The sequence below is a fragment of the Drosophila pseudoobscura genome, chromosome 2 (assembly GCF_009870125.1).
Source record: "Drosophila pseudoobscura strain MV-25-SWS-2005 chromosome 2, UCI_Dpse_MV25, whole genome shotgun sequence".
NCBI classification, from domain to species: Eukaryota; Metazoa; Arthropoda; class Insecta; order Diptera; family Drosophilidae; genus Drosophila; species Drosophila pseudoobscura.
Window position 1 is genome coordinate 23,722,345 of NC_046679.1, and position 19,877 is coordinate 23,742,221.

Below are 19,877 nucleotides of genomic sequence, written 5' to 3' on the forward strand. Positions count from 1 at the left end.
TGAAAAGCTTCTTTTTGTACGGCGCCAGAGATTTATTCCCACCTCTGGTGCTTCTCCACATCTCACTGCAAAATGCTATGCGTGCGATTTTTATGACTAAATAAAATGATTTTTTTATGCCCATGGAATGGGCATGGGGCTGGTCCCTCAGTCCCATCTCTTGACGCAAAATGGCAATTCTTTGTTTGCCCAAAGAAAGTGTTTAGCCATAAACAAGCAGCGACACAATTTCAGCTGATTTATCACCGAATAACCCCACTTCAATGCATGGGCATATAATATTTTTATAACGAAATTGATGTGATGGCAGGGTTAATCAAATGTTGTTGTCGGGAATTGTATTTGAGGGGTTCTCTGGGTAATATTTGAAGAGGTCTTTGACCAACGATTAATCTTTGTTCGGGAGAACAAATCAATTAACAATGCTTGAATGTCATAACTTTTGGGAACCAAATAACCGCAGGGAAACAAAGAAAAATATGGAATACATTTGTGCTTATTTTTCATTAATTTTCTTTATTTGAGGAATGCATAAAATCCAATACGAATTAAATTCAAAGCTTTTCTGAGTAGCGAAAGTTGTCATCAACGAACAACCAGAAACCATTCGAAAAGCACAATCAAATGCATCAGTAATTCCTCTAACTTAACAAATATATATTGGATAGTAGTATAAATTATTCCACAGTATTCATCGGCAGTGTTCATTTTTTGGAGAGGGCCAGGAACAGATCGCGGGCGTATCGGCGCACAGCCTTGCCGTTATGGTTCTGTGGGATCTCGTCAGCGAACTGTACCCCGGCGCGGAGCTGCTTCTGAGTGTCCGGCAGACGTTTGGCCACATGATCCTTGATTTGCTGAGCGGTAATATTAGCGCCAGTCTCCCTGACGATCAGGGCCCCGCCAGCATCGCCCTGGGTCTCATCATATATGCCCACGACACAGACGCGCTTAACCTCCGGCAGCTCGAGGATGACATTCTCCACCTCGGTGGGCCAGAACTGGAGTCCCTTCCACTTGAGTACCTCCTTCTTGCGGTCGGTGATGTACAAGAAGTCGTCCTCGTCAAAGTAGCCCATGTCCCCGGTGTGGAACCAGCCATCTTCGTCCTGCATCACACGAGTGGCCTCCGGATCGCCGTAGTAGCCGTTCCACGAGTACCCATTGTGGGCGTAGATCTCGCCCGTCTGGTTGTACCCCAGATTGTTGCCATCATCGTCGACAATGCGGAGCTGAATGTTGGGCAAAGGATTGCCTGCGGCTGTCAGCTTGGCATGGCCGTGATTGAAGACCATAAAGCCCACCTCCGTCATGCCGTAAGCGGAGTTGAAGATGGCGTTCTTGGCCAACGACTGGATGCGCTGGAGCGTGGCCTGAGTCATGCGTCCGCCACCAAAGTTGAACTTCGTCAAACTGGCCAGAGCCTCGGGCGTAGCCTCGGGGCAGTCGGCCAGGGAGCAGAAGTGCTCCGGCGGGATGAGGGCATAGGTGATCTTGTACTTCTCCACCAGATACACAAAGTAATCGGGACTGAAGGGCTTGCTGCTGATGATGCGGGTGCAGCCATTCACGGTGCTGAAAATAGAGGCCCACAGACCCGTGATCCAGTCCAGACTGGCCGAAATGAAGATGGTATCGTAGCCATTCACAAAACTGTTTGGGAGTTGGTAAAGATCAGAGTTAGTAGTGGTCTCGTCACAATAAAGAATTGCCAATGTTCTTACGACGTCTCTTGGATGAGAATCTCGTTGGAGACACACACAGCCTTGGGCATTCCCGTAGTTCCTGAAGAGCAGAGGATAGCCAGGGTCTGATTTGGTCCATCCCTCAGCGGTTCCGGCCTAAATGGGATCAGGATGGTGACAATATTGATCGAGGTAGTGACCTACTTACTGGTAAAAGAATTCAGTTTTGGTGGGCTCCAGCAGATCTTGAATAGTGAGCACTCCCTCAACGGAACCGGTGAGAGTTATGATTTCTGGCTTGAAATCCGAGGTAGCGGAATATAGTTTATCATAGTTGCAAGCATCACAGAAGACCAGCTTGGGCTTTGAGATATTATAAAGATGCTTGATGGTTGCTATACAACGTGGAGTGAAAATCAGAAATGGTTTTTGGGAGTTAATCGATTTTCCCTTGAACTTATATTCCTTTTGAATACTAACATTCTTCAAGCACTGGATTTGCTGACTGGAAGGGTGTGGAATTGAACAGACATCCCACAGCCGTGGGCATCACGTAGGTGGTGTTCTTGGCGCTGATGCCGATGACATCGGTGTGGGTCAAGCCACGTTTCTTCAGCTGCTGGGCAATGCGGATGGCCCAGGTGAGAGCCTCCTGGAAGGTAACTTCCACCTCCTCAGTGTCCGAGATCTATGGGACCACAATCCTTTTAGAGCAGTCCCCAACAAGAACTCACTGATCCCTTACCTGGCAGACATTCTTTGGCCAGTTTCTCATGTTCTTGAAGATGATCTTTCCCAAGGAGGTGTCGGGCTTGTAGTCGCACCTCAGCTGGATGCCCTTCCAGATCCGCTTCTCCGCATCGTAGCTGCAGGGTAACTTTGCCATTTTCTTGATACCGAAATTAAATCACTGGACACGCGAACGAGCCGCAACTATCTATGCAGCTCTGGCCAGGGAAGGGCTACTTATAAAGACGCTTCCCCATGGCCCATGCCCCTTTCAGCTTATCGCCCACGGAACGATAAGCATAGCCTAGGTTAAGTGCAAGTTATCAATGAAAGCCAGCGAATATAGATAAAAGGCATTGACACGAGTCAAAGAAAATACGAATAAATGTATTCATATTTATCATCTGATAGATTCAACGGCGCTCTTTAATTGAAGGTTTGTCCTTTGCGGCGATAAGAGTGATTAAATTTTAATTCCATTGCCCAGTCAATGGCAACATCCATCCCTAATTGCCATACATTTTATCTTTGTTCCGTTGGGAGATTCCCCTTTATCAGTGGCATCTTATGTAACACTTAGTATTGTAATTTTTGTGGTAAAATTAAAGCGGAAGTTGGAATATATTTAGTTTAATAACATCATTTTTTTTAATGGGCTAGCCTCATCTATTGCTCAGAGTATGCAGACAAATATATATAAATTAAGCAATGTAGGACCTAGTATCTTAAACTATAGCGTATTCCACGTTCGTTATATGCATAATATCCGTATTCTGTACTTTGAACCAGCTTTAGAGTATACCTCATGACTTCTAAATTGTTGATTATAGTCCGAATGGAAAACTTTCGTAGTTCTTTCATAAATTTTAATTAGTCACCACGGGATTATCGACACGAGCTCTCTAAGTGTTCACTAGCTGTGCAAGCCATTTAAAAGTATATTTAGACGCGATCCCCCCCCGCCATATCACCAGATTTCGATATGAATACTACATGATATCCCATTAAGGCGACCCGTTTCCGAGGCTGATTGCCAATTCGGTGCAATTGAATGGGTCTCCTTTCGCGTTGCCTTCTGCTGCTGGGGTTCCATTCCATTCAGATTTCATTCGTATTTTTCTTTCCTTTTTGTTGCATTTCCCTGCCGTGCGGCTGACGAAAAAGTTGCTGCTGCGAAAACCTTTATTTAAATACCTTGGCGTAAAGTTCTCTCTCAAGATATTTGCAAACATCTGTTTCCTGGTTTTTGCAGCCACGGCAGCAGGCAGTGAAAATCAACTTCCCGTTCCCGAGTGGTACGTGAACTAAAACCCAATTCTGTGGCAGAGGCTCCTCCTGATGAAGTTCCGTTGCGGTTTTTCATACATCCTTTCCTGAGACGACCTCTTACTACTCTTCAAGCAAGGTTACCTGCACTCTATTCTATAGATTGCCCGTTCTTTACCTATTAAGATAAATACAATATTTTCTTATATTGTAGATAAACTCGTAGCATAGGTCCGAAATTCAATTCAGTTCACGTGTTTTCTTACTCGCTATCTTATCCCTAACGCTATCTTACCCTTTATGCAGTAACGCTTAAATATCGAAAACTATCCACACGGGGAAGACGTCACGTCACCAAATCATTGTCTGGAAATTATATAAAATATATTCACTTGAGTGAGCTGAAAAAGAGGAAGTGGTTTATCTGCTACGGAATATCTTTCAGGGTATTCCCATAGTTTGGTTTTCCCATGCAAAGTTTTTCTCTTTTTGTGGCATGAATGGAACCATTTTTTATTCGATTTTTGAGCGGCTTCAAGGGACTGCCTACTTGTGCGAGATAAGGCTATTCGCGGTCTTAGTTTGTTGTGATGGCCATTCTTAACAGCTAACTAGCAGGCTACTATTGTATGAGGGAACTACTATAAGTGTACACTGAGGGAAATGGAACCATCTTCGCCATCTTCTGTCATCTGATTCGGTCTAATTCTCAGATAGTGGATGTATGTACTCCAAAATAGCCAGCAATAGCAAAAACAATAATTTCCAAGCGAAAATAAGATTGTTATGAAAACGCACTTGGAGATACTTTATTTTCTCAGCTTTCGGAGGTTGGTTAAGGAGTACTTAATATCTAAGAAGATTGATTCTAGGCAAAGATTAGATCATTTTGATTGGATCATATTCAACGTAGCTCATGTTTTGAGTTCCAAGAATTGTTCATAGAGAAATTTTTATGGGTGGTGTTTTGCTGAGTGGATTTCTTTTTGATCCCTATCTCTGTGATTTGAGGCTGTCCTGCCAGTCTTTCTCTTCGTCCTTCTGCTGGCTGCGCAACTTATTCGCATTCGCATGCTGCTCCTGCTTTTCCACCTTTTTGCAGTTCAGTGTGTTATTATGCACTATTTTCACTGCCCTCCCGCTCTTGTTCTACGACTGTCTGTCGTTTCTTTTTGGCTCGTTTCCTTTGGCTGGTTTTCCTTTTGCTGCACACAAGTTTTTCATTTGTAATTCAAGATGTCAGTCAGCTGGGAGAACCAAAACTTAATTAAAGTTCCGCACTTTTACTGTGCCATCCTCTCCTCTCTCCTCTCCCCACTCTCCTCTCACTCTCTCGCCTTCTCGCATCTCTTTCGCTTTTATGTATGTATTTAGTTGGCCCCCGTAACGCCCATTTCGTTTAAATTCAAACTGTCTGTCCGTATGTCTAACTGTCGGTAGGTCTGTGTGTCTCCCTCTGCTCTTCTATGGGGCTCTTCTTCTGTTTGGGGTTTATCTTTCAGGTGCAAGTTTTTCCTGCCGCACCTGCAGCAAATGTCCGGACTAGCGACTTTGTTGGCCTCGCCTTAGGCGTCGGGTCACCATCCAAGCTATCCAACCCATTCTACCCATCCTCCGTGTTTCCAAGTCCTCTATAGAGCATGTGTGTGCGTAATTTTATGAGCTTATTCTATACTTTTCACTTCTAATTTGGTTTTATGCCACTGCCATGTACAGATTTCAACTTGTTGAATTAGTCCCCCAGTCCTCCGGTCCTCCAGTTCTCAGCGTTTTCATTTTCATTCCATTCCGGTTGCGGCTCTGAGGTACATCTCCCTGATATCGGTTTCACCAGGAGCCTCACCGTATAAAGCATCTAATTTAATTAGCTGACACCGACTGGACATCTTTGGACTCACACTCTCCTGTACAGTATTTAGCATCTGGTCCGAGAGGAGGGGACACTCGTACAAGAGAAGGCAGTGTTTGGGAGTGACGGAACCAGGTTGAGGTTTATCATCTCCTGCTGCTCATTAGGTATGCATTGAGTTTCCAGTGTCCGGTGCCAGCGCCAGAGAAACTTTTGATAACTGTAATTAGCATATGAAGAAATCAGAGCAGGACCATTTTTCCTTGGAGCGCAGACAGGCGGAATGCCTTTGAATGGACTCCATTCTTGTTAGGGATCTATTCGCCAGGTGTGACAGTAATTGCATGTCGGCGGGGAATTTATCCGTGTTCATTCATTTCTGTATCCAGATATGCAACAGAGATAAGCCACTTCCCTAGTCTAGCTATTTTACCTACCAAATAAATAAATTAATTTCTCCATCTCAGCAAAATCAAAATACCCAAGTAGCTTCAACGCAGTGTGAGCATCCCAGAGAATTATTCATCTATTAATATACATCTCAATGTCAGCTTTTTTGCCCTTTTGCACCCATTTCCCTTGAAATTTAAAATTCTCTCTTAGCCACCTCAATCCCACTTGAGTCTCTTTGCATCTATTAATATCTTCGTGTTGCACTTGCCACTGAATACGTCATTGAGTTGGGGGATTATCATCACCCTATTGCATTCCATTGGCTAGAACCTGAAGCAGAACCACATTTCACACCACCAGAAACGCCAGTATTGACCAATGTCAATGCCTTGGCCTTGGGGACAGTTGGCGGGGGAGGCCGGGGGAACTTGGGCAGGGCCGAAAGCAAATGCAAATGTAGAAACCGTAACAGAAACGGAATAAAAATCCCAAAAAGAAATACTACAAAAATAATCCCAACAGTCGCCGCGAGAATCAGCCACTACCCATTCCTTCCGGCTTCCCAGAGGGCAAGAGAGTGGTGCCGGGCTGATGATTAAATCAGTTAAGAGCTATGGGCCATTTCAGCCAGCTCTGTGCTCTGGTGTGCTCTAGTGTGCTCTGCCTTGGGCTGCCTCCCTCCGTTCTCACTGCCCGTTCCCATACCCATTTGATGGCCAAAAACATTGGCTCGGCTTCCTCTTTCCTGCCTTTTGGTGTTGTGCATTTTTGTACCTTGCACTCGTTGGAGTGGAAAGGTATGCTGTATTCGTGTATATTCTTGATAAGAATCAAACTCTTAAAAAATTCACAAACAGTTTTATTATCCATCAAAATTATCCGCAAGCATATCATCGTCCAGTGTTTTCGTAGCTCATTAACATATTTCTTCCTATAATCGCATCGATAAAGAATTTTAGGTTACTAAATAGCGGGTATCTTGCAGTCGCAATATCTTCTGTACTATTCTCTTTAGTTTGTTTTGCTTTCGACTTTTATTTCGGCCTTCTTTTTGGCTGCGGAATGAATTCATTTCATGCACTTTGCTGTGGGGCTATGGGCGATGCTTATTAGTTGCAATTTGCCTGCTGTGGCCAAAGTTTGCTCGCCAAAAACCAAACCAAAACCGAAAAAACCCAAACCAAATAAATTAAATAATTGCTGGCCGAAGAAGTTGATAGGATGGGAAAAAATAAGGGCGGCGGCGGTGGTGGTGGAGCAGGAGGTGGAGGCGGCGGCAATGTAAGCAATATTTGTGTTATGCAACATGCGTATTAATTGTGAGTTAAGATACTGATTATCATCATCTAATTTGCTTAAGCTTTCAACTGGAGATGCATATACCTTCAATACCTTCAAACATCAATTGAAAATTAAAAAAACAATTTTAAGATTCGCTGATGAAGATTCCCTCAAGAAGATATACTTTTAACAAAATTACTTATAAGGAGAGGTGCTCCTCTAGTGGAATTTCGTGAAAATACCTAAAGTGGTTCATGGAAACTACCTAAAGATATCCAGTTCCCTTGTAACATCATTGTTTCATGGTTGCATATTGCTGTGAGATGATCCAAATACTGAGTCTTACCAAAACCTTATTCGGACACATTCCACATAGTTTGTTTAAACTTTAAATACTCTCCGAGTATCAGGTGGACATCCATATTCATTCAATAAAAGGCAGGCATTTGGAATCTCTTTCAAGTGCATTTCCAGTTCCATTTCTAATCCCATTCCCATTCCCACCAAAGATTTCATATTCCATCAAACTTATCAAAGGACCCCGCCCGGCTCATGCCACTACTCGTAATAACTAACATCTTTCTCATTAACTGACTTTGCTCAAGAACTGTACACAGTCCTAGCTCATTATTTGCCCAGAGCCAGCTCAAAGTAAAATCTTTTCGTGTGCTTTTCCTTACAGAAAAAAGGCGGCGGCGCTGGCGGTGGTAGTGCAGGAGGAGCCGCAGCAGCCGCTGGAGCTGCTGGAAATAAAAACAAAGGCGGTGGGGCTGGCGGTGACAAAGGTGGAGCCAAGAAAGGAGCAGACCAAAAGCCACCCCCAGGCGCTGGCAAGAAAGGAGGCAAGAAATAGCAGTAGCCCCAATGCCAATGTGGCAACATCAAAGCGCATTATAAAATACAAATTTAGAATTAAGTTGAAATTAAAAGGATATCAGGGAATATACTATATATGTACATATGTATCTATAATGTATGTATGTATAAATCGCTCTTACAAATAGCAGAACTGCATTGCATTACGTTCATTTTAAAAATGTATTTTTGGGATACGAGTCGAAACATTTATAATGCGCTTTCCTAAACAATGGAACAGTTGACATCCGAGAGTATAGCGAACGAAGGGAATGAACGCTCGGCACTTCTGGTTTGGGAGTATTCCACTTGGATGCACTTCACAGGCCACTTGATTTAGCTCCTCTAGCGAAACCACTCCTGGGACATACCGAAGAATGAAGCTGCGCCCGATTTGGATTTGCTATTATCCCCCTTGCGTGTGGTGGCACTGCCACCCGATTTCCTTGTGGGTGTCGTTGTCGTTGTCGCTGTCGTCGCAATCGCTGTCTGTGGGAAAAGAGAAATGTTATTAATTAATTAGTACTATTAATTGGTAGTTTGTCTGATTAATCTGTTAATTTGCGGCTAGCTCTGGTGATTTATGCGGAAACCCAAAAAGGGGGAGGCAAACAAGAAACAGTAAGCACACATTTGGGATAATTAGAGAACGATTTATACCGCCAGAGATCGCGGCTAATTACAAAACATGCGAGTAACGGCCAAGTTCCCAGTCGGCCATAAATTACCCTTCTGCCCGGCGATTTGATTTCAATAATTGCAGCGATTCATTAATTAGCATTTAAGGCACTCAGCAGCACACACACACCCGTAAGCACACTCTGCCGATGTCCTGGCCATCCACTTGGAAATTTTGGTCCCGGTTTCGAGTTCGAAACTTTTGGCCAGGCACTTGCGGTGGGTCTCTGGAGCACGGCTCTGGAAGGGTCAGGAGGAGGAGCATCATCTGCAGCACCAGTCAGTAGAAGCCGGCGAAAGTTGCAGCTAATTAAAATGTGTCTTGCGGCATTTCGGTTAATTTATTATGCTGGATGCACGAAATTAGTTTAATTAAACTGCTCCTTCAGTTTGAAGAGCTTTGAACAATTTCCAATGAAACCAAGGAAGAAAAAGACTCCATTTACTCTTTCAACAGATTCAATCAATGTTGAGTGCATGCCATATTCTGGCGAACACAAAAACAAACATGCAAACGAGGAATGGAAACTAGTTACTATGGTATCAACAGACAGTATGATTGCTGTTTGATAAGGGAACAGGAAATGATAAACAGCGACTAATTATCCAAGTGTTTCTGTAGCACATAGCTGCCAATGAAAGGATTTATTAAGCAAAACAGGATTCCTTTTAGTTTTCCGAGATATTATCATCGGTTTTCGGTAGAGGCAAAGCACAAAAACAAGGGATGGCTATAAAATACTATTGCCTTTTTAGTTCAATATGCAAGATATTGTATATTTAACTGGGAAATGGGGTACAACATTCGCAAATATCAATTAATTTTAGTTAATTCATGGCATGCAACTTTGACTGATTGGACTCAACAAAATCAAACATGCAAACGAGAAATGGAAACTAAATATCACTTGTCAAATATAATTCCTACCCAACAAGAGCAAATGATGAAATTATTGATTTAGGATTGCAATTCAAAGAAATCCTATGAAAGAAATACACAAATTACAACTTGGTAATGCTTTGAATTATAGGTTCATTGAAGATATCCAATATCATAGTAATGTACTCACTTTATCTGTCTCAACGGGCTTCTGTTTGCGTTCACTGCCAGCAAGTCCACCTGCAGCCTGCGGCATGACAATCGGTAGCAAGGGGAACCAAAGAGATGTGGAGCCCGAAGTGCTTAGGCACAGCACATTGGGATCCGCCTCGTGGGCCAAGGCGCTCGATGCAGTTGTGCCTTGGCCAGGAGCTGGCGTATAGGGTGTCAATACCCCCAGTTCGCCTTGGAGACGAGACGTGGAGCGGGCGACATGCGTGCTGATGTGCTCGGCAAACAGCTCAAAGTCGAAGGGATCGATGCAGTCCCGCAGGTTGTTTTGCTGAGAATGGATCTGATCGTACAGAGGACGCTCCTCGCGAGAGACGGCAAACACGCGCTCCAGAAACTTCAGATCAAAGTAGAGCTGTAGGGCAATGTTCTGGCTGGTCTTCGTGCACTCTGCAGCCGCCAGTCCCTCGTAGTGTCCCAGCAGCTGTCCAAGAAGTTTCTGGTTGAAGGCATGCAGCACTTTGGATGGCAGGGTCTGGGGAACAGCCAGATTTAGAGCTTGAATCAACTGATGAAGATACGTTTGCAGTGAGAGACGCGGTTGGCTGGGAATGCGTATGGTTGACTGGACGCTCTGTTCCTGCTCCTCATCGCGCTGCTCCAGAGTAAGCGTTTGCCAGAGCTGTAAGGGGATTGTATAGATTATATGTTAATGCTAAAATACATTTAAGCGACAATTGTTACCGCAAAATCCCTCAAAACCGCTTCATGACTGATGATCTTTGTAAGCTGTTTCTCGCAGCTGTGAGCCGTCAGGACATCCTCCACAATGAGCAGCCAGAGACTTAGCATCTCGTCTTCAATCAAACCACAAATACGTTGCCAGTGGTCAATGCCCGCACCCGACTGATTCCATTGACGCCAGCTGGGTGGTTGACAGAAGCACAGCTTCAGGTTGGGGCACAGTTCCACCAATGCCAGACTATTGCGCAAAGCCTGGAGCAGGGCAGGACGCTCTCGTAATTGCAGCGACTTCAGTTTGGACAGATACTCTGCAACCTGCTCCTGTGCCGTTTCCCGTAGGAATTTGATCAATGACATCTTATCCTCCGTTCGCGTCGTTTGCTCTTGAAGAAGGACATTCAGCTCCTGGACGATGTCGGCCAGCTGAGAATCAAACTGCTTGCACAGATCAATGGTTGAGGAGTCGTAGCCTTTGGTGCGGTTGGCCAAACGCTTGGGCTGATCGCTGAGTGCCGCTGCCAGGCTCAGGGGCAAGTCATCGCTCTGCTCTTTCCATATCTGATGCGGTGGCGTCGACACCCCAGCCTCAATCAAAGAAAGCACCTTCTCGTAGGTCTGCTTCATGGCGTGAGCCCAACTACTGCGTATGATCTCCCTCACACGGGCATTGATGAGGGGTACATACTTTGTGGCATAAAAGTCCAGCTCGGAATGCTCCAAATGGAGCTGCTGCTCTAGATGAAGAAAGCTTGGCCTGCCTGTGGACCTGGCCGACGATTTGATATCTTGAATGGTCTGCATGTTACTGACCAAAGCGAATATCTGCTGCAGCTGTGTGGCGGCTAAAGCATTCATCTTGTCCAGCCATTGTTGAAGGGACATGCCCAAATGCTTGGGCGACAGTTTTGGGACATCAAACTGCGGCTTGAAGCCAGCTATGATTTCGGGCAAAAGATGGGCCAACTGCCGCTCGCTGCTCTCCATCCGACTAATGCTGGGCGGGCATGTGGACGCTGAACATTCCGCTAGGCGAGTGAACAGTAGGCCGTTCTCTGAAATTGAAAAAAAGAATATCAGTCGGAGAAAGTCAAATTGATAAGAGTGTGAATAGAAAATGTCAGGTTCAAGTCTGAAACTAGCACGTCGCTGCGGCATTGAGCTCAAGGGAGCTCTGCAGCAGCTCTGCGTGGGTCGCTACTCGGCAGATCTGAAGATCAGTTCCGGGGACTCGTATATGGAGCTGGGCGACCCCTATGGCATCTACTTTCTGGACCTGAATCCGAGTGTATGTTTTGTGCTGTTCCATAATTCGGAGACGCAGCATTGCCATATCCTGATTCCCACCAATGGCACCCTATTCGAGTGCTACAATGGCATTGACAAGAACTCCACGCTGGTGGGTCTGGGCGAGATCAGCTATGTGACCTGTGCCAACCACCATGTGGCCTACACCGATGCTCTGTTGAAAGCCTGCGGGGCAAACATAAATTATAGCCCAGCAACGAGTGTACTCCACTACAGCAAGCAAGAGCAAGTGGGCGATGCATTAACCTCTTTGGCCAGCCGCCTTATGTGTTGGGAATGCTGCTTGATTGTTTTCCTTTTTCTTTTTATTTGCGTAATATTCCGAAGGCATTAATAAAGCGTATTGGATTGGCACTCACCCAGCAGACACTTGTCCAGCAGCTCTATGGTGCTGTTTAGAATGCCCAGACTTGCCAAAATGCGTTCCTTGACACGACGAGGTTCCGTGAGATGGCTCTGGAGGCAATTCAAGAAGGCAGAGGCTCGCAGGTTGAGAAAGGTTTGCAGAACAGAGCTGAGATCGCACTTGTCCAGCAGGAGTAGGCTCTGCATACAGTCCACAGCGATCTCTGGGCATAGTTCCTCGCGCTCCAACACGGCTAGTACTGCATGCTTGATGGTAAGGTGGAAGGGCCGTAGAATCTCCCATTGCTTGCGGGCCACGGGCAGCTTTTGCATTAGCGCACTATTGCCATCCAGCTGCAGGCCTGTGCTGATGTGGCGACTGAAGATGAACAGCTCAGTGGCCGCAAAAAACTGTTCGTTGTCGATGTGCGTCCAAATTAGCTCCGGCAGCGACGTCAGCAGCTTGATTTGCACCATTGTGCCATAGTAGCTCTGCAGCTTCTTGCTGGCATTTCTCTGCTGCAGCGCCGCGTCCGTGGCGGGCGCCGTTGTCTTGAAGCCCAGGAGCTGCTGCTCATTAAGACTCCGACAATTCGCCTGGACGCAGTGCACCTGCTCGATGAGGGTTGCCGCTGACGTTTGCATGGCCGCAATGGTGTCGGCCGCCTTGAGCAGATCCCTGTACCGCTCTCTTAGGCATTACAAATAGAGTTTGTTAGTTTTATGCCTTTTCCGATGTGCCACATCACTCTGCCGCACTTACCCCACATGAGTGCGCAGCTCCTCGCGCTTGTTCTCCACCACAGTCTGTATCTTTTTGTGCACTACATCGATCTCGGATACGCTGTGCTGCTCAAACAGCGTATCCACATTTAAATTCAGTAGATTTGCCGTCATTTATTCAAAAATTTAAAAAATAAATAAACATCGATGTTCACTAATCACCGCGTACTTGTCTTAGCCCACTTAAGCCCCCTTTATTTAAATGGTTATTGGAAAATATTAACGATTGTGAATTATTCTTGAGGATTCATGCCATCTTTCCTCTGAACTTAAAAAACAACCATAATATCTTTCACCTGAACTGCGCTAACATTATTAAATTTTTTATTATTTTTGGTGGAAAATAACCTTGGCTTGTAAAAGGTTAATCGTTCTACGTCCAGGGATGGAAACCATATTGCTTAAATTTGATGTTCCGTCGAAAATTACTAGCTAGAAAAAGCGCCCAGCTATGCCCACATAATTTTATACATTTAATGACTCTATTTTTCACTTGACTGGTTAATTTTAAACTTTTTCTTTTGTTGGATTTAGTCTGAAAAAAGGTTTTAGGGTAGAAGGAACTTAATAAGACGTAAGACTGTATTCCAGCCACCAACACTTTGACCATCTATCACTGCCTGTTTTGGCTATTCTCTTCCTTTACTCATTTATCTCGATTCCTTTGGGGCCAGGTATTCAACAAATGATAAGTGACTTAGAAATTGAGCCATGCTTCTCTCCTACAATGAAGGAGGATGGATTCTTATGGACTTTACAGCACTCATACAACCACATATGATCACATGGCAGTCTGCCACGATCGAAGGCACGCTTTTTTTTCATTCCTAACAGTTCTGCATACACAGAAGAGAAAATATCAAAATATAGCTTCATTAATTTTTTTTTTCATTTATTATTTTAATTTAAAAAGAATAACAATATTGAATCCCTGTAGCCTATAGGCAGTGTGTTTAATAAAATATAAATGCAGACAAGATCATTCACTGCCCAGCTCCCTGAGCACAGCATTGGCAATCACAATACGCTGAATTTCGGAGGTTCCTTCGTAGATCTCCGTTACTCGAGCGTTACGGTAGTACATCTCTGCGGGCAAGTCGGTTGTATAACCCATTCCGCCCAGGATCTGGGTGCATTGGTGGGCGCAGTATGTGGCCGCCTCGGAGGCATGCAGCTTAGCCATCGCGGCCTCCTTGGTGATGGGCAAACCATTGTCCTTGAGCCAAGCGGCCCGCCAGGTTAGCAGCCGGGACACCTCCACCCTCGTCGCCATGTCCGCCAGCTTCTGCTGGATGAGCTGCATCCGCGAGAGCTGCTTGCCAAAAGCAATACGCTTCTGGGAGTAGTCTACGGCCAGTTCCAGAGCGGCCTGTGCAATGCCCGTAGCCTGGGCGGCGATTCCAATGCGACCGCAGTCCAGCGACTGCATGGCAATTTTGAAGCCCTCGCCGGGGCCTCCCAGCACCTGGAACTGCGGCACTTGGACGTCGTCTAGCACCAGCTGGCACGTGGAGGAGGCTCGCATTCCCATCTTGCATTCCTTCTTGCCCACAGACAGACCGGGCACGTCTTTAGCTGTAAGGAAGGCCGTGATACCCTTGTGCTTGAGCGTCTTGTCGATTGTGGCAAAGACGACGCCGCCACTGGCTTCCTTGGAATTGGATATCCATGCCTTGGTGCCGTTTAGCTGGTAGCTATTCCCATCCAACTTGGCCGTGGTGCTGGCGGCGCTGGCATCTGATCCGTTTCCCGGCTCGGACAGGGCATAGAAGGCAATCTTCTCGCCCTGGGTGTAGGGCACCAGAAAGTCTTGCTTCTGCTGCTCGCTTCCATGGAGCTGTACGGCGCCCAAGAAGAGGTTGTTGACGCCCATTGCAACGGAGACGGCCGCATCGCCACGAGCAACCTCCTCCATGCCAATAGCATAGGCCTGGTAGTCGAGTCCGGAGCCGCCTAAAGGTGGGTATCAAGAGAGCATTTAGAGGTGACGCCATGCATTAATCTCAAAACCATCTTACCATACTCTTCCCGCACTGTCACCGCCATCAGGCCGAGTTCTCCCAGCCGTCGTATCTGCTCCGCCGGGTGCAGCCCCTCGCGATCATGCTGGCGGGCCCGTGGAGCCAGCTCTGCATTGGCGAAGTCCCGGCAGGTCTTCTGGAGTATCTGGTGTGTTTCGGAGAGAGCTGCCAGGCTGGCAATCCCCCTGTCCCGGCTCGCATTCCAAACGCTGCCCGAGCGTTGACCTGCAAAAGTGGACTCGAAGGTGGATTACGATTGAGTCATCATCGTGGCGTGGATGTGGCGCTCACCTAGCGTCAGAGCGACCCGGACCAGCTGCTGCATTACGACAAACTGTTTCCCGACTGTCGATCCCCCGAACGGTTCCAGCTGTTATGTCTCTTTTGCTTTCGCTTTCGCTTTCGTCTGCTTCTTCGCGGGAACGATCGCGCGTCGTGGGCCCCAACTGGCAACAACAACGAGCCTCCAATGGTCTCTCCAATCGGAAACAGCTTTTATATGTATTGCCGGGTTCTTAGGCAGAGGCGTCAGCTATGAAGGGGCGGACTGCTCCCATTCTGAAAACCTACAGGTACGTTATCTCTCAAATATTCCGATAAATCATAAATATAGATGTTCTATCGGGATGAATATACAGATACCCTGTTTCAGCGGAATCCCCGCTGCCCATGCCTCACTTGTTATTCAACCATTGCTTTCCAGTTTTGCATACATATATATTTTCATTTCAAAAGTTCTTTGTTTGGAGCTTTCTGTTCGTACGGCCACGCGTATGGGTCGGGAGAGAGGTCTGCTGGCGGGTATGGAAATGGAAAGCGGTTCAACGATTTTCTGAAACGGTTTATATATTGATTCTCCGGCTAGCGGGTGTAATTTGCAATTCAAATTCTCGATACACACCCACTTTTGTTGGGGGAACCTTTGTACCAGTGTACAGTTCTCTTTCCATTATCGGAAATCATGTTCCTCGACTTTGATATTCGGCTTACGATTAATAGCTGGATAGGAAAATCAGCCCTAAACACATAATTTTATCCCATTGATGATTCAATTTTCTACAATATTGGCTAGTTTTTAGTCCTTGCTTCTATTGTATTTTGACTAAAACAAGGCTTAAACAAAATAGATCAACAAATAAAAACAGACGCAATGTTGCTGGTATTTGAAGACATGATGCGTGTATAGGCATTTGTATACCCTTTTTCGTGAATATTATATAAAGATACTGTTTTCCAACCTGCTTTCAAAGGTAATTAGTAAAGACCTTGTCTTAGATTGCATTCATGAATTCGATAAGTTTCTTCTATAGAAATCCTGATCCCTGTACCAACTCTTGGTCTCTGCAAGAAGACTACTAATTGCAAAATATCGTTTAAAACAGAGACTGACTAGTTTCTGCAATTAGAGCTTAGGATGACAAACATATTCAAAACTCTATAACATCCATTTCCCCAAGGGTATGCGAAATGTTGCTAATCCGCGCCATGTTAAGGGACATTGCTGCTGGAATCCCAAAAAAAAGAGAGCAAGGTCCCACCAAACTGGAGCGCCAAATATACATTGTTTGAAAGTGAATGAGCGAAAAGGATTTAAAAGCAATCCATTGGAATAAATGATGCACGGAAGCACGATTTAAGATAGCGAAAATTCAAAAAACCTTCGTATGGAAGTTTCTATACCCCTTGTTCCTAAATATATCTTTAAAAATATGAAGATACTGTTTAAAGTCGCAAGAATTTAGTGCTGTTAAGCGCAAGCATTAATGTCGACTTAACGTGGGGCTGTTAAACGCATTCAGTGCTACCAAGCAACAGATTTTTTTAAATTTAGTTCAAGAAATTGCCACTGACAACATTGGTGGCGACACTATGCAAGAAGAAACGGCGGCGCGAAGTTCGAATGTGTAGATTATGTTTGCTGCAACGCTTATTGTGTTTTCGGCGCTACTAATTTTTCCTTTCTTGTCCGATCTGTAAGATCGTATCAGCGATCGTTTGCAATCAAATGGGCTTTTGTGACAGGACCCCAGATCTCAGTTGGCCCTTTAGATTCATTTTATACTTCATTTTCAGCACGTTTTCCGAAATCACATATTCTCCGTTGCTAAGTTAAAAAAAGAACTGTTCCAAAATTTTTGAATTTTTCACAAATAATAGATTTTTATTTTAAATTCACATAGACCGATAAAGACAGACATGAATTACTTGATACAGCGCGGAAAACTCCGCCAGCAAGCGATTAATTTGCCGGAAGGACTTCCCGAAATACTTTCGGACATCACACGCGAGGTCCTGCGCTGCCAGCCAACAAAGGAATGCCTCTGCCAGTTCATCATCGACTATCTGCACTCTGTGATTGTGACACGAGAGAAGGCCATGGGTGAGTTCAAGTGAAACGAGTGTGGTAAGTCTTGGAGTCATCTCCCTCTCCCACCGCCTTTGCAGTGGCTAGAAGCATCCTGGATCGTGCTCTGCGCCAGGTTGACAACATCATCTCGGACCTGTGCGTTTGCGATCTGACTAAGGAAAAGTCTGATATGATGGGACAGGTGATGGAGGATTGCTTCCGCAACTTCCTTGAGCGGCGTCGCTGCGAGATGCGCCGCGGCAAGCAGACGATCAGCTTCGAGGACATCGACATACTCGAGGAGCTGCTAGTGAAGTGCAAGTTCTCCGAGGAGGAGCTGGCCTTATCCCGTCCGGCCGTCGAGAGTGCCTACAAGCGTTTCGTGGACGCCTACATGGCGGCTGCCCGTGGCGCCGACGGTACAGAAGTGCTCTACCAGTACTTCCGAGATCGGGAGCTCAAGCGCATGCGCGAGGCCATGCGGGAGCACTCGGCCACCATTATCCAGGCCGCCTGGCGCGGCTATCTAGTGCGCGCCAACCTGCCACAGCACATATGCACCTGCACCTGCATGGAGGTAGGGTTTCCGTTTTCTTTTCCTTTTCCCTTTCCCAGATCTCATTTGTTTCGGTATTCCCACATTTGTAGGTTGATGAAGCTGCTAATGAAGAGGAAATGCGATTGGATCACGCTGCTCGCGTCATTCAGCGTTTCTTCCGCAACTGCTTAACGGTTTGACAGATCCTCGTATCTATATATTTCTTGAAACTAATATCCTTTTTGCAGCACATGGATCTGAAGCCCATTGTAGATCCCTGTGGGGATGTGACGGAATCTTCCGAAAAGGACAGCAGCACCCCGAAGGAAGCGACGGCGAAGGCTGAGCCAGATGAGGATAAAACTCCTCCGACTCCTCCTCCAACTGCTGCCGATACTGTCGTAGTCACTGCCCAACCTTCGGAGGTTGCCTCCGAGGTTCCCTCGCAGCAGGCACCAGGACAGGAAGCCGTCGCTGCAGAGTCTGAAGGAAATGCTGCTCCAGAACCAGTGGCTGAAGAAGCGGCTCCAGTGGAGCCGACAGAAGCTGCAGAAGAGGCCCCGGCAGGAGAAGAAGCCCCTCCCACCGCAGAAGAGGCACCGCCAGAGGCAGCAGAAGAACCACCAGCAGAAGAGTCACCAGCAGCTCCTGAAGAGACACCACCACCACCACCGCCACCAGAAGAGGAAGCCCCAGCCGCAGTTGCAGAGGAAGAAGCTCCACCTGAGGAAGCCCCGGCCGAGGCACCAGTCGAGGCACCAGCCGAGGCACCAGCCGAGCCACCAGCTGAGGCACCAGCCGAGGCACCAGCCGAGGAATAGAATTGAAACGAATTAGTTCTGATTTATAAATTTATGTTATCTGCATGTTGTTAAGAGAGGTTTCTCTATTACTCTATGTGGTCTTGTATCCATCCACTGAACGTGGACACTCGAGTGTAGACATCCGGGGAGATGTAGAGACCGCAGACCATCAGTCCATAGGACACGATGCCAACCTGCTTCAGTCCATTCTCCGTTTGCATGACCAGCGGTCCGCCAGAGTCGCCCTGAAAGAAGGACAGATGCGGATTGGGATTCAATGTCTTTAAATGGAATCCAAGGACTTACCGAACAGGCGCCTCTGAAGGGACCTCTGCGCAGATCTCCGTATCCGTGACACTCTCCATGCCCGCCTCTCTGCACTGCCTATTTCCTATCGTATGATAGCTCATGCGCTGAAGTGTGTTCGGATAGTTGACGTTGTCCAGGAAGGGAAAAGGAACAGGCAGTCGCAGACCCCATCCTGTGAGTGTTACGGGAACTCCGCCACCGACAAACTCCTTTCGCTTTGCCGTAAACTCTATGGCCCTGATGCTGACATTGTTCATCTCCAGCGGCGGCTCAATGAACAGCACGGCTACGTCGCTGGTGACTAGCTCTTGATATTTTGGATGTATGCTGTAGGACACCACCTGAGAACGTGAACCACTCTCCTGAAGGCTGCGTATCCCGGCCACAACTGTCATCCGCGATGCATTCAGTCCGCGACAGCAATGGGCAGCCGTTAGGATGCGATTCGGAGATATAATAGAGCCGCCGCAAAAGTGCGCCTGACCGCCGCTGGTTCTGTACTGCATGGACACCTGATAGGGAACGTACTCTCCGGGGGGAACATCCGAACCACCAACTATTCGAGTGGGTGGATCTTCACTGAGCTGACGAGCTAGAAAGGGTAGCAAATTATAAGCTCTTGAGTGGTTTAGGGAGTTATTTTTAACCAAACACACAATTAAGACGCGCTGTGGCCCCTCCGGCAGAGAGTACCGCGAGCAGCAGAATCTCCGTTAGCCCCATCGTTGGTTGTTTGGTTAATGTCAGTGGTTTTGGGCCTGACACTAGACTTATATAAACACCATTTAGCTGAGCCCCCATTAGAGGGGGAATTTGCATAGATATCGCTGCAGATATGTGGGCCAACTCGCAAACTTGGTTATGGCCATTAAATTTGATCTTGAAATTCAAAATA

At 46.4% G+C, this 19,877-nt stretch overlaps 6 protein-coding genes across 8 annotated transcripts; 2 read left to right on the forward strand and 4 right to left on the reverse strand.

Annotated features, from left to right (window-relative positions):
- Positions 1–548: 548 nt before the first annotated feature.
- LOC4802604 (4-coumarate--CoA ligase 1) lies at positions 549–2,586 on the reverse strand. Its single transcript, XM_001359456.4, has 5 exons — positions 2,431–2,586; positions 2,166–2,373; positions 1,894–2,080; positions 1,725–1,841; positions 549–1,653 (listed from the first exon to the last, which is right to left on the reverse strand). The coding sequence occupies exons 1-5, from the start codon at positions 2,569–2,571 to the stop codon at positions 705–707; spliced, it is 1,602 nt and encodes a 533-aa protein (XP_001359493.2). The 5' UTR covers positions 2,572–2,586; the 3' UTR covers positions 549–704.
- A 4,263-nt stretch (positions 2,587–6,849) lies between these two features.
- Positions 6,850–8,212, forward strand: LOC6897663 (glycine-rich protein DOT1). 2 transcript variants are annotated; one of them, XR_001451871.2, is made up of 2 exons: positions 6,850–7,241; positions 7,886–8,212. XR_001451871.2 is itself a non-coding variant. In XM_002137765.3 (2 exons), the coding sequence occupies exons 1-2, from the start codon at positions 7,144–7,146 to the stop codon at positions 8,054–8,056; spliced, it is 231 nt and encodes a 76-aa protein (XP_002137801.2). In that variant the 5' UTR covers positions 7,009–7,143; the 3' UTR covers positions 8,057–8,212. The 2 variants fall into 2 exon arrangements, 1 of the variants encoding a protein (XP_002137801.2); XM_002137765.3 differs by having other exon boundaries at positions 7,009–7,203.
- Cog1 (conserved oligomeric Golgi complex subunit 1) lies at positions 8,148–13,176 on the reverse strand. 2 transcript variants are annotated; one of them, XM_001359457.4, is made up of 5 exons: positions 12,945–13,175; positions 12,196–12,872; positions 10,532–11,583; positions 9,807–10,469; positions 8,148–8,547 (listed from the first exon to the last, which is right to left on the reverse strand). In XM_001359457.4, exons 1-5 carry the CDS (start codon positions 13,076–13,078, stop codon positions 8,404–8,406), a joined length of 2,670 nt encoding a protein of 889 aa, XP_001359494.3. In that variant the 5' UTR covers positions 13,079–13,175; the 3' UTR covers positions 8,148–8,403. The 2 variants fall into 2 exon arrangements, with proteins under 2 accessions (XP_001359494.3, XP_015037943.2); XM_015182457.2 differs by lacking the exon at positions 8,148–8,547 and adding an exon at positions 9,680–9,718 and having other exon boundaries at positions 12,945–13,176.
- Positions 13,177–13,892: 716 nt separating this feature from the next.
- On the reverse strand, positions 13,893–15,417 carry LOC4802606 (short-chain specific acyl-CoA dehydrogenase, mitochondrial). Its single transcript, XM_001359458.4, has 3 exons — positions 15,277–15,417; positions 14,983–15,210; positions 13,893–14,917 (listed from the first exon to the last, which is right to left on the reverse strand). Exons 1-3 carry the CDS (start codon positions 15,308–15,310, stop codon positions 13,944–13,946), a joined length of 1,236 nt encoding a protein of 411 aa, XP_001359495.2. The 5' UTR covers positions 15,311–15,417; the 3' UTR covers positions 13,893–13,943.
- A 1,645-nt stretch (positions 15,418–17,062) lies between these two features.
- On the forward strand, positions 17,063–18,736 carry Rsbp15 (Radial spoke binding protein 15). Its single transcript, XM_001359459.4, has 4 exons — positions 17,063–17,365; positions 17,431–17,909; positions 17,981–18,064; positions 18,119–18,736. Exons 1-4 carry the CDS (start codon positions 17,182–17,184, stop codon positions 18,689–18,691), a joined length of 1,320 nt encoding a protein of 439 aa, XP_001359496.2. The 5' UTR covers positions 17,063–17,181; the 3' UTR covers positions 18,692–18,736.
- Positions 18,703–19,779, reverse strand: LOC4802609 (chymotrypsin-1). The gene is given in 4 exon segments (XM_001359461.4): positions 18,703–18,918; positions 18,980–19,008; positions 19,011–19,574; positions 19,639–19,779. Coding segments are annotated over 4 exon segments (819 nt in total). The 5' UTR covers positions 19,706–19,779; the 3' UTR covers positions 18,703–18,759.
- Positions 19,780–19,877: the final 98 nt, after the last annotated feature.

Coding starts and splice junctions, on each gene's coding strand:
- LOC4802604 (XM_001359456.4), bottom strand. CDS start 2,571: ATGGCAAAGTTACCCTGCAGCTACGATGCGGAGAAGCGGATCTGGAAG. Junction 2,374..2,430: donor GGCCAAAGAATGTCTGCCAG/GTAAGGGATCAG, acceptor GTGGTCCCATAG/ATCTCGGACACTGAGGAGGT. Junction 1,842..1,893: donor AAAACTGAATTCTTTTACCA/GTAAGTAGGTCA, acceptor GATCCCATTTAG/GCCGGAACCGCTGAGGGATG.
- LOC6897663 (XM_002137765.3), top strand. CDS start 7,144: ATGGGAAAAAATAAGGGCGGCGGCGGTGGTGGTGGAGCAGGAGGTGGA. Junction 7,204..7,885: donor GAGGTGGAGGCGGCGGCAAT/GTAAGCAATATT, acceptor TTTTCCTTACAG/AAAAAAGGCGGCGGCGCTGG.
- Cog1 (XM_001359457.4), bottom strand. CDS start 13,078: ATGACGGCAAATCTACTGAATTTAAATGTGGATACGCTGTTTGAGCAG. Junction 12,873..12,944: donor GAGCTGCGCACTCATGTGGG/GTAAGTGCGGCA, acceptor GTAATGCCTAAG/AGAGCGGTACAGGGATCTGC. Junction 8,548..9,806: donor AGCCCGTTGAGACAGATAAA/GTGAGTACATTA, acceptor CTTTTCCCACAG/ACAGCGATTGCGACGACAGC.
- LOC4802606 (XM_001359458.4), bottom strand. CDS start 15,310: ATGCAGCAGCTGGTCCGGGTCGCTCTGACGCTAG. Junction 15,211..15,276: donor CCGGGTCGCTCTGACGCTAG/GTGAGCGCCACA, acceptor CCACTTTTGCAG/GTCAACGCTCGGGCAGCGTT. Junction 14,918..14,982: donor GACAGTGCGGGAAGAGTATG/GTAAGATGGTTT, acceptor ACCCACCTTTAG/GCGGCTCCGGACTCGACTAC.
- Rsbp15 (XM_001359459.4), top strand. CDS start 17,182: ATGAATTACTTGATACAGCGCGGAAAACTCCGCCAGCAAGCGATTAAT. Junction 17,910..17,980: donor GCACCTGCACCTGCATGGAG/GTAGGGTTTCCG, acceptor CCACATTTGTAG/GTTGATGAAGCTGCTAATGA. Junction 18,065..18,118: donor TCTTCCGCAACTGCTTAACG/GTTTGACAGATC, acceptor TCCTTTTTGCAG/CACATGGATCTGAAGCCCAT.